The 15,168-nt window shown below is 44.6% G+C and overlaps 2 protein-coding genes across 6 annotated transcripts in view; one reads left to right on the forward strand and one right to left on the reverse strand.

The window, feature by feature from the left end:
- RGS8 (regulator of G protein signaling 8) overlaps positions 1–219 on the reverse strand; it is a 129,952-nt gene extending 129,733 nt beyond the window's left edge. For both annotated transcript variants that reach the window (XM_087858275.1, XM_045811288.2), the window contains exon 1: positions 82–219. The gene's annotated coding sequence lies outside the window, so the exon portion shown is untranslated. The remainder of the gene's footprint in view (positions 1–81) is intronic.
- The window catches only part of NPL (N-acetylneuraminate pyruvate lyase), a 35,071-nt gene continuing 20,047 nt past the window's right edge, over positions 145–15,168 (forward strand). Inside the window, exons 1-4 of one of the 4 annotated variants that reach the window (XM_045811284.2) lie at positions 145–281; positions 2,532–2,586; positions 4,416–4,603; positions 13,630–13,703. In XM_045811284.2, the coding sequence (XP_045667240.2) occupies positions 4,536–4,603; positions 13,630–13,703 (142 nt within the window). In that variant the 5' untranslated portion in view covers positions 145–281; positions 2,532–2,586; positions 4,416–4,535. Of the gene's footprint in view, positions 282–424; positions 563–2,531; positions 2,587–4,415; positions 4,604–13,629; positions 13,704–15,168 lie in introns of those variants that run through there. The other 3 variants (XM_045811283.2, XM_045811285.2, XM_045811286.2) reach the window with 3 other exon arrangements.

The raw sequence follows: 15,168 nt of genomic DNA on the forward strand, positions 1-15,168 counted from the left end.
GAATCCCCGACTGGCAGGCGGTGTCCTCAGCAAGCTTCTGAAACAGCAGCCCAAACTGCAAAGCGCACAACCACGAAGTACCTGTTGCTGCAGGGCCCTGGACAGACGTTAAGGCGAAAGAGAACCCAGGAGGCGTCCGCAGGCGGAAGGACCGGCTGAGCAGAAGAGGAAGGGAGAGGCTGCCCCGCGGGATCCAGGCGCACGGCCGGCAGCGCGCACGGCGGGTCCCGAGGCGCAAGCTCAGGTGCTCGCAGTCCCGGCGCCTCACCCACGCCGCCCAGGTAACGCCGAGAGCGCGGCAGGGGCGGGGGGAGGGAACCGCACGCTTGCGCAGCGTCTCGGGGGCGCGGGGCGAGCGAAGCGAGCGCGGCTCTACGGGGGCGCGCCTCCCCGCGCGCCGCGCGTCCAGGCGCGGGCGCCGCGGCCCCGGGCCCCAGACATAGGGGCACGTGGTGTGGGGCCGCGCGGCCGCGGAGGCAACAAAAGCCGTGGCGGGGGCGCGGGGCGGGGCGGGGAGCGGCGGCGGCTACCACCGCGAGCGAGGCGGACCCGGGCGCACCCGGTGAGCGCGGCTGGCACGGGGCGGACGGACGGACACCACTAGCCCACCAGGGGATGGGGACAGAAGGACGTGGGGACGAGACTCCGGGCTGGGAGGGGGACGGGGACGGCCCGGAGGAGAGGGGAGGGCAGAAAAGCTGGGACCGTGGGGCTAGAGGAAGTGTGAACGCGACACCCTTCCGCCTGGGCGTCCGCACCGCCGAGGGCAGAGGCATCCCTGCCCTGGACGTTTTCAGGACCGCGTAGCTTTCAGTAAGGCTTCTTTCCTCAAAGTGACCCGAGGCAGCGGTGGAGCGAAACAGACTTTAGCGATGGCATTTGATCCAGTCCCTTCTATTTATGGGAACTTGGTTACATTTCCGCGTTTTGTTTTTGTGTTTATTTCTTTAGTTTCTCCCTTTCTTTTCCATGTATTTTTCGAGTCATTCACCATGCCCAGAGCTGCATCCTTCTCCCCCAGAGATTTTTTAAAAAACTTTGTCGTTTTTAAGAGAATGGACTTAGGCAACTTGAATTCTTTGTACTGTTGTCTGTGAACAGAGGTACAAGATTTCAAGAGTAATATCCCCTCCCCAGCGTGTCAGTGTTAACATTCTGAATTTACATTAAGCCTTAGTTATTAGTTAGGCTGGAGAACATTCTAACCATTTGCTTCTGATACAAGCTATAAAGAATGCCAAAGCTAGACATTACCAAGTTTATTTCAAATTCAAATTTACGAAATACCAACCATTATCTGTTACCCTTGTTTTGATCCTTTGTGCCATCTCTTCCTGGAGTTTCAGTGTTCACAGTCAGCAAATTTTGCTCATAGCGTATTGCTCTTTGCAGAAAGATAAATTTTTTTGAAGCCGTTTCTGCCCCCCGGTGGCTTGCACTGTAGAAGAGAGCCAAAACTACCTTAAAAACTGAGGTAAAATTTTTAAGGAAAAGCAAGTGTTGGAGGGAATTTTGAGGAGTAAGAAATTATCTTCCTCTTGGGGGACAGAGCATGTTTTCTAGCTTTTCAGTGAGTTTTAAAAGTTGGCTGAAGTGGGAGATAATTGTCATTCCAGATGGGAGAGCCTCAGGAGAGAGGAAGCAGGCCAGACATGGTAGGGAGGAGCAACAGAGATCAGTTGAGATCAAACGAAGAGATCTGTAAAGAGACCTACACCAGGGAGTTTGGTATTTCTCCTGTGGAAGCCAGGGGGAAGTTATTGGCACTTTCTGAGCAGGGCAAAGGCAGGACCAGAAATGTCTGTGCTACCAGGAGATTAACCTGGCAGCCTATGTGGATTGGAGGAGGAGAGTGGGGATTAGGGCAATAATTCCCAACTCTGACCCCACACCCCTACAGGCTCTATGTTTTTGAAATTTTTTTAAACCAAATTGCATTTACGTGCACTTAATTTTATTTCTTTCACTCAAAAGCATATGTAAAACTACCCATCCAAGCTTCTGACAGTCCTAAGAATATAAATGTAGTTGCGCTAAATGTGAAATAAATACAGCTAAAAGGTCAGAATACAGAAGTCTAGAGTGAACAGCCGGGTAGGGTTTGAATTAGACTTTTAGTGCTGAACCTAGCTCTTGAGCGTTTTATCATTTATGCCTTCTTGAGCCCCTTTGGGCCTCTTGGACCTGAGGTTGTGCCCATTGCTCTAGATAAGAGGTAACAAAGGGTGAATTCTGAGAGGGTTAGTAACAGGGGAGGGAAGGATTGCAGGGAAGGAAGATAAGAGCGTTGAAACGACTTAGTCCCTGAATGGACCAGAGTAGTGAGGGTCAGAGAAGCAATACTAGTAAAGCTGAGATGACAGGAAAGAAGGTGCTGGTAAAAATAATAATACTTGCTAACGTCCTGTAGCCATCTGACAAGACTTCATAGTTGTACTTCCTATGTGTCTGGCACTCTTGTTAATCATTCTACAAGAATTCATTCATTTTACTCTCACCAACCAATGAAATATGATGACTATTATTTACAGGAGAGAAAACTGACTCACAGAGAAGGTGAATAACAGTTCCACGGTCGCCCCGCTGGTAAGTGGTGGAGCCGGGATGCAGACCCGTGATGTCTGACTCCACAGCTAGTGCTCCAACCCCTCCACTATAAGGAACAAAGGAAGAAATCTTAGGGGACAGGTTGGCGGGTATCTTGAGTTCAGATGCTCGCAGGAGTGCTTGGTGAAGATATGCAGCAGGCATAGCGTTCATCTCAGTTCATGCACAGACATTCCTCTGGGATAGACAGGGCCTGTGTCATGGCCTTGTGTTTTCCCGATGAACACCCACTTATCTCTCAAAGCCTCCCACAGGATTTTAGTCTCATCTTCAAACTAGGAAAAGTCAGAGAAATCCTAGAATCCCATATATCAGGTAAGGTTCCCCTTTATTGCCCTTCCATGCAGAGCAAAGCTACTCAACAGATTTGGGCTTAATTTCAGGAGCAAGAGTTCCTAGGGGACATATCTGTTTGTCAGAGGAGGTATCATGCTGGCTTTCTACAAAAGCAGGACGTTTTGCCATATTGTGCCCTTTCATGTCTTTGTCCTTGTTTTGTCCTGTTCCTGGCTTCAGGGGCTCACCTGAGCCAGAACTCTTGAGGGATACGGAAAAAGTAGAAGATACAATGAATGTACTCTGTAAGTTTATACTCCCATTTAGGGAGTTGAGATGAACAGTTATAAAAAGCAAACAAAATGAGATAGTTCAAAATTATTACATTATGTAGGTCGAATTTAAGTGTAGTGGGCATTGGGTTTTTAAATATGCCAGGGACCTCTAAACTGTAATACACCCCATCTTGTCTGTTACCTATGGACATCACCGTGCTTGCTCTAAGCCAACCATCTTTTGTCTAATTGTCACCAAATATACTCTGGTTATATTTTCTTTTTTCTGAAGTCGTTAGACTTTGCATTCGTGGCTTTGAATTTTTATGTCTTACAGCTCAAAAAATAATAACACCTCTGTAACTAGTAAGTGGCAAAGCTGAGAGCTGAACCAGAAGTCGGCCTGTGGAATCCAGGCTATTAACTAGGATACTCTGTTGCCTCTCATGCTTGTTTTCTTCAGCCTCTAGACTTTTTTCCACTGGCATGACAGGCGTACTCTCTGTCAGATGGTGAGGGATCCTTTTGCCCCAAATGAGTGGGGTCAGGTTGAGTCTGCCAGCAGTGATCTCCCTGTCTGTGGAAGTCATCATCCAACTACAATCTGAATACCTCACTCAATTACCCACATATTCATCACTTTTTAATTGAACACAAGGTGTCCAGCAGGTAACTCAGTGCAGGAAAAGCAAAGGCAAATTAAATGTATTCCCTGTCCTGGGGAGCTTGGTCTAGTGTGGGAGAGGTGAGTAAACAATCATGATACAGTTTACATGGTTCCCTAGAGGTAGGAAAACAGGGCAAAACTGGTCAAAATCAGAATATGAAAGGATAGTTAGGGGAATCTGAAGATAGTTAAGTAGATCACACTGAAGCCTTACAATTGTTAGTGCTGGTTTTAGGTGAGATTCTTGCTTAAAACAATGAAGATACAGAAAAAGAAAGGGATGTCCCCTTTCCCCTGACCACATTACAATTTCAGTAATGGTCGTCTTTTTTATATATTTGACCTCCCTGAGTTAGATTCATGTTCTTTCTTGGGTCTGCTGTTGTTTACCCCTGCCCTTTGAGGTTTCAGACTGCCTGAATCACCTGTAGAGATAAAGTGGGAGGCCTTTCTGATAGTCATTTCCCGAACACTGCTCCCTTCTTGTCTCCCCCCTTCTCCTGTCTTTAAAAACAGTCTCCTCCTCTGCGGAATTAAGCTCTACATTTTACATTCTTTTCATTTGCTCTGTGTGTTTCTGTACTTGTCAGCATTCTTCACTATTCTAAACTGGGAATGGACTTTGCCTGGGAGTTTTATCGTTAATGGACATTCCTTGAAGAAGGAGAGGAATTATATCGTATGTTTTGCAGACTTTTTTCAGCAGCTCAATGGCCTCCCCGAAGAAGCAGCTTCAAGGTCTCGTTGCTGCAACCATCACACCAATGACTGAGCATGGGTAACTATCATTGGGGACCTAAGGGGATCTGTTCTCACTCTACCAAAATGGACAGAAGTTCTCTATAATAGCGGTCGCTTAGATTCTGCACCTCTGTAGTACAGTTGCCAAATGGCTGCTTCTCATCCCTCCCCCGTACTGTCTCTGATCCCAAGTCAGAGAAGTCTCTATCACAAACAGTGCAGAAAGAGAGAAGGTAAGATATGACATCTTGCCTTTCTCCCAGTGTCTATAGCTCCACAAAACAAATTCTCTTTGGACGTCAGCAGAGGCCTGCCTGGCTTTCCCAAATATGGCCGGTAGAGTTGGATGAGCAGAATCTCATTTTAGCAGGATTTGCGACTACACCCTGGCCTGGCCCCTCTAGGTCCTATCTCTAGATAGCTGCATGATTCCATCTCAGGCTATTCATAGATGTGATGAAATGTCCTCCCCTATGGAAAGAGGGGAAGTTAGCTGCAAGGTGGACCCCTTAGTATGTTTATAGTCTCCTTTCAACATGGGTTAAACGTTGGGGGCCTGCAGGAGTGGGAGGTCACAACAGAGGAGAGAACTCATTACCCAGACAAGCACCCCCAAGTGAACGTTATGGCAGCCCCTTCGCTCGTACTATCAGCTAACAGTCAGGTGCCACAGGAGTGTAACCCCTCTCTGGACGTTGCCCTGGACAAAAAGGGGATTTATCCACCTGGATCTAAATGCTTTTGACCCGTTGGAGGGGTCAGTCTGCCAAAACAGTCAGAATTCTGGCTTCTTTAACTTTCTCCTTTTTTTTCCTCTATAAAATACAATGATAATTAACTTGCATGGTGAGTTCTGAGTGTTAAAGTGAAATAATCCATATAATTGTGCTCAGCGCAGGGTCAGGATGCACTTTGGTCAGTATGTTCCTTTGAGCCACGATTGTAGCATCAGATGGGGATAAAAGGAAGATGTGGCATTTAAGAGATCTTTAAGAAAGGCTTTTATTTTTTTGGTCTTTTGTTCCTGAATTTGTAAACCTTAACCCTACCCCCTTTACAATAGGTGAAATTTCTTATGACTTAGTATTGTCATTCAGAGTTGGCCATATCACAGTTTACCCTTAGATCACTGGAGTTTAAGACCTCCAGCTTCTAAATTTCATGAAAAATCCCATCTTGACTAGGTCTAAATCAAATTCTTGCTGAGGTGGCATTTAGATTACTCAGTGATTTGTAGCAGTTTTGTTTTGTTTTTTTCTGTTGCTTCTCCATTTTCAGAAGTCCAAAGAAAGACTGGTGTCAGCTCTTTGTCGATGTGTTAGCCACTCGTTGGGCCAATAAAACAGATAAATCATGTGATTGCCTGAGCAGGCAGGATTCACTTCCTGTTATTGAGAAGGATCCTGTTTGCAGACTCACAAGGCTACATCTGGTTGATGCTGCTTTAACCTTTTTAATCAGACCCCTCAGCCTCGAAGAGACTTTTTTTTTTTAAAGATTTTATTTATTTATTTTGATACAGACAGCCAGCAAGAGAGGGAATACAACACGGAGAGTGGGAGAGGAAGAGGCAGGCTCCCAGCGGAGGAGCCCGATGTGGGGCTCGATTCCAGAACACCGGGATCACGCCTGAGCCAAAGGCAGACACTTAACAACTAAGCCACCCAGGCGCTCCTCGAAGAGACTTCTTGAACAGTCTTGTTTGTTCATTTGGGACTCACTGAGAGTGTTGGTGTGTTCTTCTTCCCTATTCTGCTGTTTTCCAGGGATGTCAGGCCCCATGTATGGAGATAAATGACTCTGCTTTTCTGGATCCTTCTCCATTCCCCAATACCTCTGGCCCTGCTTCCTCTATTTCTCTGTTTCTTCGTTTTTTCATCAATTCTTTCCCCTTCTAGGACTTTCTAGGACCTTCATTTTCCTGATGTGTTAAAGCCCGGACTATCTGGGATACCTCTCCTGCTACATTTCTGTTGCAATCAAAATAAGAATGCATTTTTTTTTCAATGGCCTTAAGAATTAAATTAAAATGTATGTCACTACAGAGCACATAGTAGGCATAGGCATGTAACATTAGCTCCCCTTTCTCCTACCACCTGCCCCATCCAAACATTACTGTGGGTACCAAGCAAGATTGGAGCACCCACCGAGAGCAGGTGGGCATTTGCCTACTTGCCCACAGGGGAATGTGAACTTCTGACACGTTTCCAGGAGACAGAAAGAAGGGTCACATGGAATTGAATAACTGGAAATTCTGCCTGGTGCCCTGCCATCATGGGAGTTTTCCCAACCTGGCTTATAAAGTAAGCCACAGTCTCTATGATTGAGAATGGCTGAACAAGAACTATTCCCCTGGATCCTTTTTTCTTTATAATTCTAAGAAATACCCGGATTCAATTTTGAATATAAGTTGGTGTTCTGAAGTGGGGAAGTTGGCAGGAAGAACATGGTCAAATGGACTTTAGTTAGAGTATCTGAGTTCTTGACCCCCAGCTTTACCACCAATAAGCTGTCCGACCCTGGGGAGGTCTTGTCATCTGTTAAAAGTTCTCTTTCATATTCTGTAAAGGGTTCAGCTATATCATCTCCAAGGCCCGTTTGAATTTGGAGTGCAGCCCTCTGGTGTTATGTCATGAGGGATGTTGTAGTGAACCCAGGAAAAATGTATAAAGTACCTATAGCCCCATTCCAACCTGCACACTGCAGCCCAGTGAGCATCCTCATAAATAATCTAATTGTGTCACTTCCCTCTTTAAGACTCTCAGCCGACCCCCTTTTGTCTAAGCCTTACTGCTCATCAAGTAGCCCATGGACTGTTTGCTCGATATCACATAGGAACCTGCTAGAAAGGCAGAATCTCGGGTCCTCCTACATACCACTAAATCAGAACCCGCATTTTAACTATCCTTGCATGATTCTTTAGCACATTAAAGTCTGAGATGAACCGATCTAAAGTTAAAGCCCAGACTATCTGGGATACCTCTCCTGCTACATTTCTGTTGCCCCAGGCACCTCATGTTCTTTCTTCCCTTCACACATTCTGTTTCCTCTGCCTTTTTCTGCCACCATCCTCTCCTCTCTCTACTCCACATGAACACTTCTGCTCACTCATCAAAGCCGTCTCTGGTGCTTCTTCCTCATTTCCTATAAAGAATTACAGAGTCGGGGCGCCTGGGTGGCACAGCGGTTAAGCGTCTGCCTTCGGCTCAGGGCGTGATCCCGGCGTTGTGGGATCGAGCCCCACATCAGGCTCTTCCGCTGTGAGCCTGCTTCTTCCTCTCCCACTTCCCCTGCTTGTGTTCCCTCTCTCGCTGGCTGTCTCTATCTCTGTTGAATAAATAAATAAAATCTTTAAAAAAAAAAAAAGAGTCCTTCCCCCTGTGCTCCCATAGCAGCCTGTGCATACCTTTTCACATTACATCAGAAGTATTTGCTAGTGAAAATTACTGTAATAACTCTTACATGCCTGTCTCTCCCAACAGGCTTTGAGCTGCTTCACCTTATTCCACAGATATTTATTGAATACCAGGCCACATACAAGGACTGAGCCTGTTTCTTATTCATCTTTGTTTCTTCAGCATGTAGCACAGTGAATGGTAACTTTTGTTATTTCATGAGGAAAAGAAGCTAACACTGATTGGCTAAACACTATGTGTCAGTCATCGTGCTGGCATTTTAATGTGCGTATTCCCGAATTCATCTCCATGACAACTCGGAGAGAGAACCTCAACCTCGGTTTCTGGAGTTGATGAGATTAAGATCCTAGACATTATCACACTGCGCCTAGCCATGGAGCCGGGGAGAAGGGTCTTTCTCTTCCCATCTCAGCTCTTGTCTTTTACACTAGAGAAGATGTTTGCTTTCCTTAGTGGTTTCAAGAAGTCACTTCTTCCCTTGGGCAAGTACAATCGTTCAAACAGAAAGTCCATTTCATGGGCGTGTGGGTGGCTCAGTCGGTTAAGTGTCTGCCTTCAGCTCAGGTCATGATCCCGGGGTCCTGGGATCGAGCCCCACATAGGGCTCCTTGCTCAGCGGGGAGCCTGTTTCTCCCTCTGCCTGCCACTCACCTTGTTTGTGCTCTCTTTGTCTCTCTCTCTCTGTCAAATAAATAAAATCTTAAAAAGGGAAGGAAGGAAGGAAATCCATTTCAGATTGGCCAAAATGTCAAAAAAAAAAAAAAAGTTTTCTCCCTCAAATGCCTTTGGCTTCAGCATGGGAATCCTCACAACAGCCTCTAAAACAGACTGGTTATCCCAGTCAGAAGGGGCCTGGACTGCTGGAGTCGGAGCTGTGTATTGTCTTTTCTACTGTGTTGGGAGACTACATGACCCAGATTCCCAGAACAGAATGTTTTCTGGCAAGGCAGGGCAGTTATGGTCCCCAAATACTTCTCTGCCGAAGGAGGTTTAAAGTAGCCAAGTAGTTATTTTGCCAAAAGCACACATAAATTTCATCTGATTTTGAATGCTGAGAGTCATATGTAAAAGGCAAAAAAAAAAAAAAAAAAAAAAAGGAACGTCAGATTTTCTGACATTTGTGCCAGTTATAAAAAGACCTCCCTAGTGATTCTGTATTCTCAAATAAAGTGAAAGTCTTTCACTTTGTGTCATACACCAGGAGAGGAAATGAACAGCAAGAGAGATTTTTCTCTGAAACACCACTTCAGAAAATTCTGTTATCCTTCTGTCCTAAGAGAAGAGATACAGCCTACATGCTGTTTCAAATTGTATTCACTCAGGGCTTCAATTTGTTGCAAAAATAATTGGATAAACATTTTCTTCTCTTACATGGTTTGGAAGTAAACTAAATGTCCAAGGGTAGAGGATTACCTAAATTCTGTTCATTCATACAATGAAATGCTGAATAGCCAGTATAGGAACAGTATCTGAAGATGTGGGGAAATACTCAATTTGGCATGCTAAGTGAAAAAATATTACAGTACTTTGTACAATATGACCATATTCATTTAAGAAAATGGTGCATTGTGTGTTTGTGAATAGAAAAATATCAAACTGATAAGAGTGATAATCTCTAAGGAGACAATGAGTGGGGTTTTCACTCCTTTTTTATTGTCAAAAATAAACAACATAGCTTCTATAGTATGAAAAATTAAAAGAAAATCATTGACCTAAGGCAAAGAATCTGAACCCATTGGAACTGAAATTAAGATAATAAATTGGAGTTAAGTAGGGGAATGACTTCAGCAAGCATGGGATTTCGTTCTGAGTCGTTCAGCCCCGAGGTGGCCAGTACTTAGACGTGTTGCTGGGGCTCACAAAGGAAGAGACATGCCATGGAGAGCCAGTCCCACCTTTGGAAGAGAACTGGCTCGTGCCACCTCTCACTTCCATGAGCGATGAGCCCCAGATGGCCATCCAGCGGGGTGGAAAAGAATCCAGTCTTACCATTTGCATTATCGCTAGTGCCTTCCAGATACTTGAAACAGAGCCTGCGGCGATCACCATAAACCCACATACCGTGGAGAGGTAGATTACGGTGGGAGAACAGGGAAGGGAGCAACGTCCGCAGAGAGAATTATCCTCCTGCTCCCACCCTGGCCCTGCTGTTGGGTACTTTTGTGACAACTAGGGTGACAGCTCTGGGTGGTGTCCCCGGGCTCACTTGTGACTGTAGCCCCTGAGCAACAATGCCGAGGGCGGCAAACTTGCCCCTCTAGTCAGCCAGAGACCTGCAATCCCGAGGTGGTCTGGGGGCCTTCTGTGCCTCCAACGGGGGCAGCCACGGCTCCTCCCCGCCATTCGGTGCTGTACAGAAGTGTTAGATCTTCTGGCTTTTCAGTCATTATTTTATAACAAGAAAACAAATTTTTAACATTGTGAAAGTCAAAACACGGGTAGGAGCCATCTCTTTTCAACCTTTTTCTCTCTCAAAGAGGATTTGGTTGTTCCAAAAGACTATCTGTCCAAGGACATTTTGGGGTGACTCTGCCACCAAATTCTACCATTAGTGTCACTCCTGTAGGCTTGGGGCGTTTTATAAGAAGCAACAAACTGCTTTCTTGAAAGGATAGATAATGTATCACCCCCAACCCAAGGGAAACGGTAGCTGTCATCCAGCAAAGCGTAAAGAAGGGGGTCAGTGTAGATGGAAGCACGACCCACTGAAGCCGTAGAGTGAAGTGTGGAGTTCCCTGAGGAAGGAGAAAAAACTTGAATTTCATATACTAGCCTAGATCTGCCTGAGGGTGCAGCCAACTCCCTGGAAAGAGAAGGGACCAGAATAGGGCCAGGTAGACAGCAACTCGAGAATATCAGAGGGAAGGAAGAGCACAGGGTTTCATCCTATCTATTCCAGACCCACCTCCTCCGTGAAGTCTCCTTTCCCAGCCTCCCTAACTGGAATGATTAGTCCCTCTTCTGAACCCCTGTACACTTCCTAACACAGTCCTAGCCCTCCACATACATTCTTTAATATTCTAGTTACTCGTATGCTCTGCCATCTCCTTTCCTCAGTTAATGGTGAAGTTTACGTGTATCCTGCAGGTGGGGATAAGCTGCTTCGAAGGCAAAGATCATGGGTGTTCCATCTTCCTTGAGCTTCTGCACTGTGCCAGATGCAGACTAAGGATTGTCAGGTAGAAAAGGCACAGTGCCTGGCTTCAGGAAGTCCTTGCTCTAGCCTGGAGGGTGGGCATAAACAATTTACAAAATGATCTTTGTAATAATAGAGATCTGAACTTTGCTGACACAGTAATAGAGGTGTGAGGTATTTCTGGGTTTCACGATGGTGAGCAGTTAACGGCAGTAATGATTGAGTGTTTTATTGGCGCCAGGGAGAGCGCTGAGCACGTGTAGTAGACTGGCGGTGTGGGTCCCTGCTGAGTTGAGAGTCCACTTTGGGGATATACACATACATCCCCTAACAGAAACGGTTTCTCTCCTTACGTAAATTTCTGAAAATGGAAACAGGCTCTCTAGCTTCCCTTCCAAATGATGAAGCTTTGGATTAAACCAAAAGAACACACATCAAGGGACTACACTACCTCCCAGCCCTTGACCATCCAGAGCTCCGCACGCTCCTCTTTAGTGAAAAAGCCAGGCCTACTCTAGGAGATCTTGAGTACATGGTTGGGATGGGTTTGGAGAGGTACCCAGACTTCAGTGACAGGGCCTGGGAGCCGATGTGTTGCCCACTGGGTTTATTTCCTGTCTCCAATCTGTGATCTGGAAGTGTGATCACGAGCTGTTTCCTGGTTGCGTTCGTGGATGGGCATCATAGGTCAAAACCTGAGTTTGTGTCCTGCGAACAAAGGCGCTGCTGATTGTCCCTGAATCTCAGAGCTTATCCCAAGTGGTGAAGGGCTGATGGAAGCAGCCAGGAATTCCAAATGGTCAGGAATGTCTGAGGCTTAGACATTTCAAGTTGAGCAGGTCAAGCTGACCTAAATGAGGTGTTGAAATAGATTGTCTAGGCATATAACTTGGCTGTCCTTTCTTTAGGTGAGAACAACCTAAGTTTGTTCCTGTTGTGCGTTCAGGGAGCCTCCCTGCTCAGCAAGACAGAGGCCAGGATTTGGCATTTGAGCAAGGCGGGCAGGGAGGGCAATGTTACAATACCACGAGCCGTTATGGAGGGAGTCTGCTCCCCTTGAAGGCCTTACAACCGCCTTAAAGCACACTCTTCCCAAGTGGCTGGCTCTGATGTCATTTGCATGTTGTGGACAGGGATCACCTGTGCATTCTTTGCTTTTATCTCATGTGTTCCTATTACCTTTGACAACTAGCTTTTGATGTCTTTGTTTTGTATATGCATCAGATTTTTTTTGTTTTGTATTTGTTTGTTAAGGAATACAATACGCAAAGATGAAAAGGATGTTAATAAGGTTGAAATTAAACTAAGATTCTCTGACCCCCATTGACAAAAATGTAAATGGAAGCTAACTAGTACTTTTTGTTCTTGGCCATGTAACCATGGCTTTGACGACATTTAACACCTGCTAGCTGCTTGTAGCCACAGTTTTCCTTTGCATTTTCATTCTCCATCCCCCATCATCATCACCTGCATTTTGATTGAGAACATGTCACTTTATATGATGTGTGTGAGTCAGTTTCTAGATTTTAAAATCAACGTGATTTTAAGGGAAAAGAGCCCTTATTGCCTCAAGCGTCAGATCCTTACAAGGTCTTTGCTCTTCCAACTGCTGAGTGCATGCAGATCACAAGGGGATCTTGTTACAATGCAGGTTCTGACTGGGTAGGACTGTGTGGGGCCTGGGACTCTGCATTTCTTACAGACTCCCCAGACGGCTATGCTGCTTTTCACAGACCGTGCTTTGAGAGGCAATGAAAGCAAAGTTCCTCTCCAGTGTTAATCCTCTTTGATTTAAAACTAGCATATACAATTGAAGCTTTCATTTGCTGTCACAAATATGAAGTGCTAAAATTCTTAAATTATTAAGCTCAAACTTTTCTATCTTGTAAGCCTAAAAAATGATTGCTTACTTTTTAAATATTAAATCACCAGACTCAAAATACAAGGAAAAATCCAGACATTATTTAGAGCAAGTTAAGAATTTTACAAATTGGCTAGGTGGACTTTTTTTTTAAATTCAGTTTAGTTAACATGTAGTGTATTGTTAGTTCCAGAGATAGAATTTAGTGATTTATCAGTTGCATACAACACCCAGTACTCATTATATCCAGTGCCCTCCTTGATGCCCATCACCCAGTACCTCATCCCCCCCTCCCGTCCAGCAACCCTCAGTTTCCTATCGTTAAGAGTCTCTTATGGTTTGTCTCTCTCTCTCTCTGTTCTTATGTTTTCTTTCCCTTCTCCTATGTTCATCTGTTTTATTTCTTATTTTATTATGTATTTAATTTTAATTTTATTTTATTTCTTAATTATTTTATTTTATTTCTTAATTCTACATGTGAGTGAATCGAATGGTATTTCTTTCTCTGACTGACTTATTTCACTTAGCATGATATGGCTGGGTGGACTTTTAGTAAATATTAACAAAAGAGAGCAGTTTATAGACTTGAGGATTGGTTGAAAAATAATCTAAAGACTAAATATGTTTCATTTTTTCCCTGTGTCCTTTAGAGAAATCAACTTTTCAGTCATTGGTCAATACGTGGATTATCTTGTGGAAGAACAGGGAGTGAAGAATATTTTTGGTGAGTCATCTTTAAAGATTTCTCTACACATCTCTAGCCCGGTCCTTAGAAAGCAGCTCTCACGTGGTTACTAGTTAGGAAATCACAGTGTCTTGTGTCATAGCTTATGATTGAGCCTGACTAAGCTAAGTAAAATTTGTGAATCTGTAGACTCATCAATTTTAGACCTGGAAAGCACCTCAAGAGATTACTTAATTTGGTGGTATACCTTCAAAACAGATAAAGTATTATTTTTATCCCAATGTAAAGAAGAAAATCTATAGCTCAAATATATTATTTAGGGTGTCTAAAGGCACTTAACCAAAAATGGTCAAATAACAGCAAAATCCAGACTTCTCTCTCTTAAGAATGGGCTTTATTGTGTCTTCACCCAGACCTTTCATATGGTAAATGTAGAAAGACTAAATGCAGCACACAAAAGAATCACGAGTCCAGCAGTTACCCTCATTGATTTCAGAGACGGATATTAAAAAATCAGACCCTTAACATTTTAGGCCTGAGAACTATACTTACCTGTGATTGAGTTGCCCCTTGTGTGATGTTCTGGGTGCTTGGCCCCTTAGACTGGACCCTACAGCTTTTTCCCAAGCTCCTGCTCTACCAACAGGGGTCCCTCAAGAACTGGAAGCACAAGGTCATAATCGAGGCAGGTTAAAACCTCTGTGAAAAGGGGGTCAGGGCACATGTCAAAACCAGAACCTATTACAGAACCACTTGGTGTCCCCCTACAGCTCCAAGCCATGGTTGGGGAAGACTGATTCTTACTCTTCAAAGGGCCACCGATCTCTCCTGGGTATAGGGAAGAAGTAGGAACATCCCTACTCATAGAGCATACTGGAAGTGTCTCAAGACCCCAAAGGAGTGACAAAAACACTCTTTCCTATTCTCATCCCCCCTTCTCTACCCCAACTGAGTGCTCATATTTGGAGATCCAAAGTGCTGCCATATGCATTAGGCCTCTGTAATGTATCCTAGGGTCATTTGCATTCTTTCTGTGATCCATTAAAAGATTATTGTATTAGAAGGGAAAGTTTTGGAAACACAGACCTCTGGATTCAAACTTATTTAGTCATTCAGAACCTCATCTTTTCATCTGTAAATGAGAAGAATCCTTTGTACTTTGCAGAGTTGCTGTGAGAATAAGTGACTATGTAAGGGTGCTTAAACAAGAAATATTAATATCCTTGGTGTTTTTTTATGAATTACATGAAGAAATTGTCCTGGAGTGCTACCATCATGTTAAACTATAGACTGAGGTCATTGTAATCTGTAGTATGCACTTCTGCCCTCATAAGTTACTCCCACTTATGATCCCTTTGAAAGCCCAGTACTGGGTGGTGTTGATTTTCCTGCCATTCAAGCCCAAATAATAGAACAGCGTGGTGTGATTGGATATTTGCCTAAAATGAGGGCAGTTATCTCAGTCTGCATTCAAATACTCGCTTTCTGTCCCTGATAGCAAGGA

Source organism: Ursus americanus, chromosome 2 (assembly GCF_024610735.1).
Source record: "Ursus americanus isolate L20-20 chromosome 2, mUrsAme1.1.p, whole genome shotgun sequence".
Taxonomy (NCBI): Eukaryota; Metazoa; Chordata; class Mammalia; order Carnivora; family Ursidae; genus Ursus; species Ursus americanus.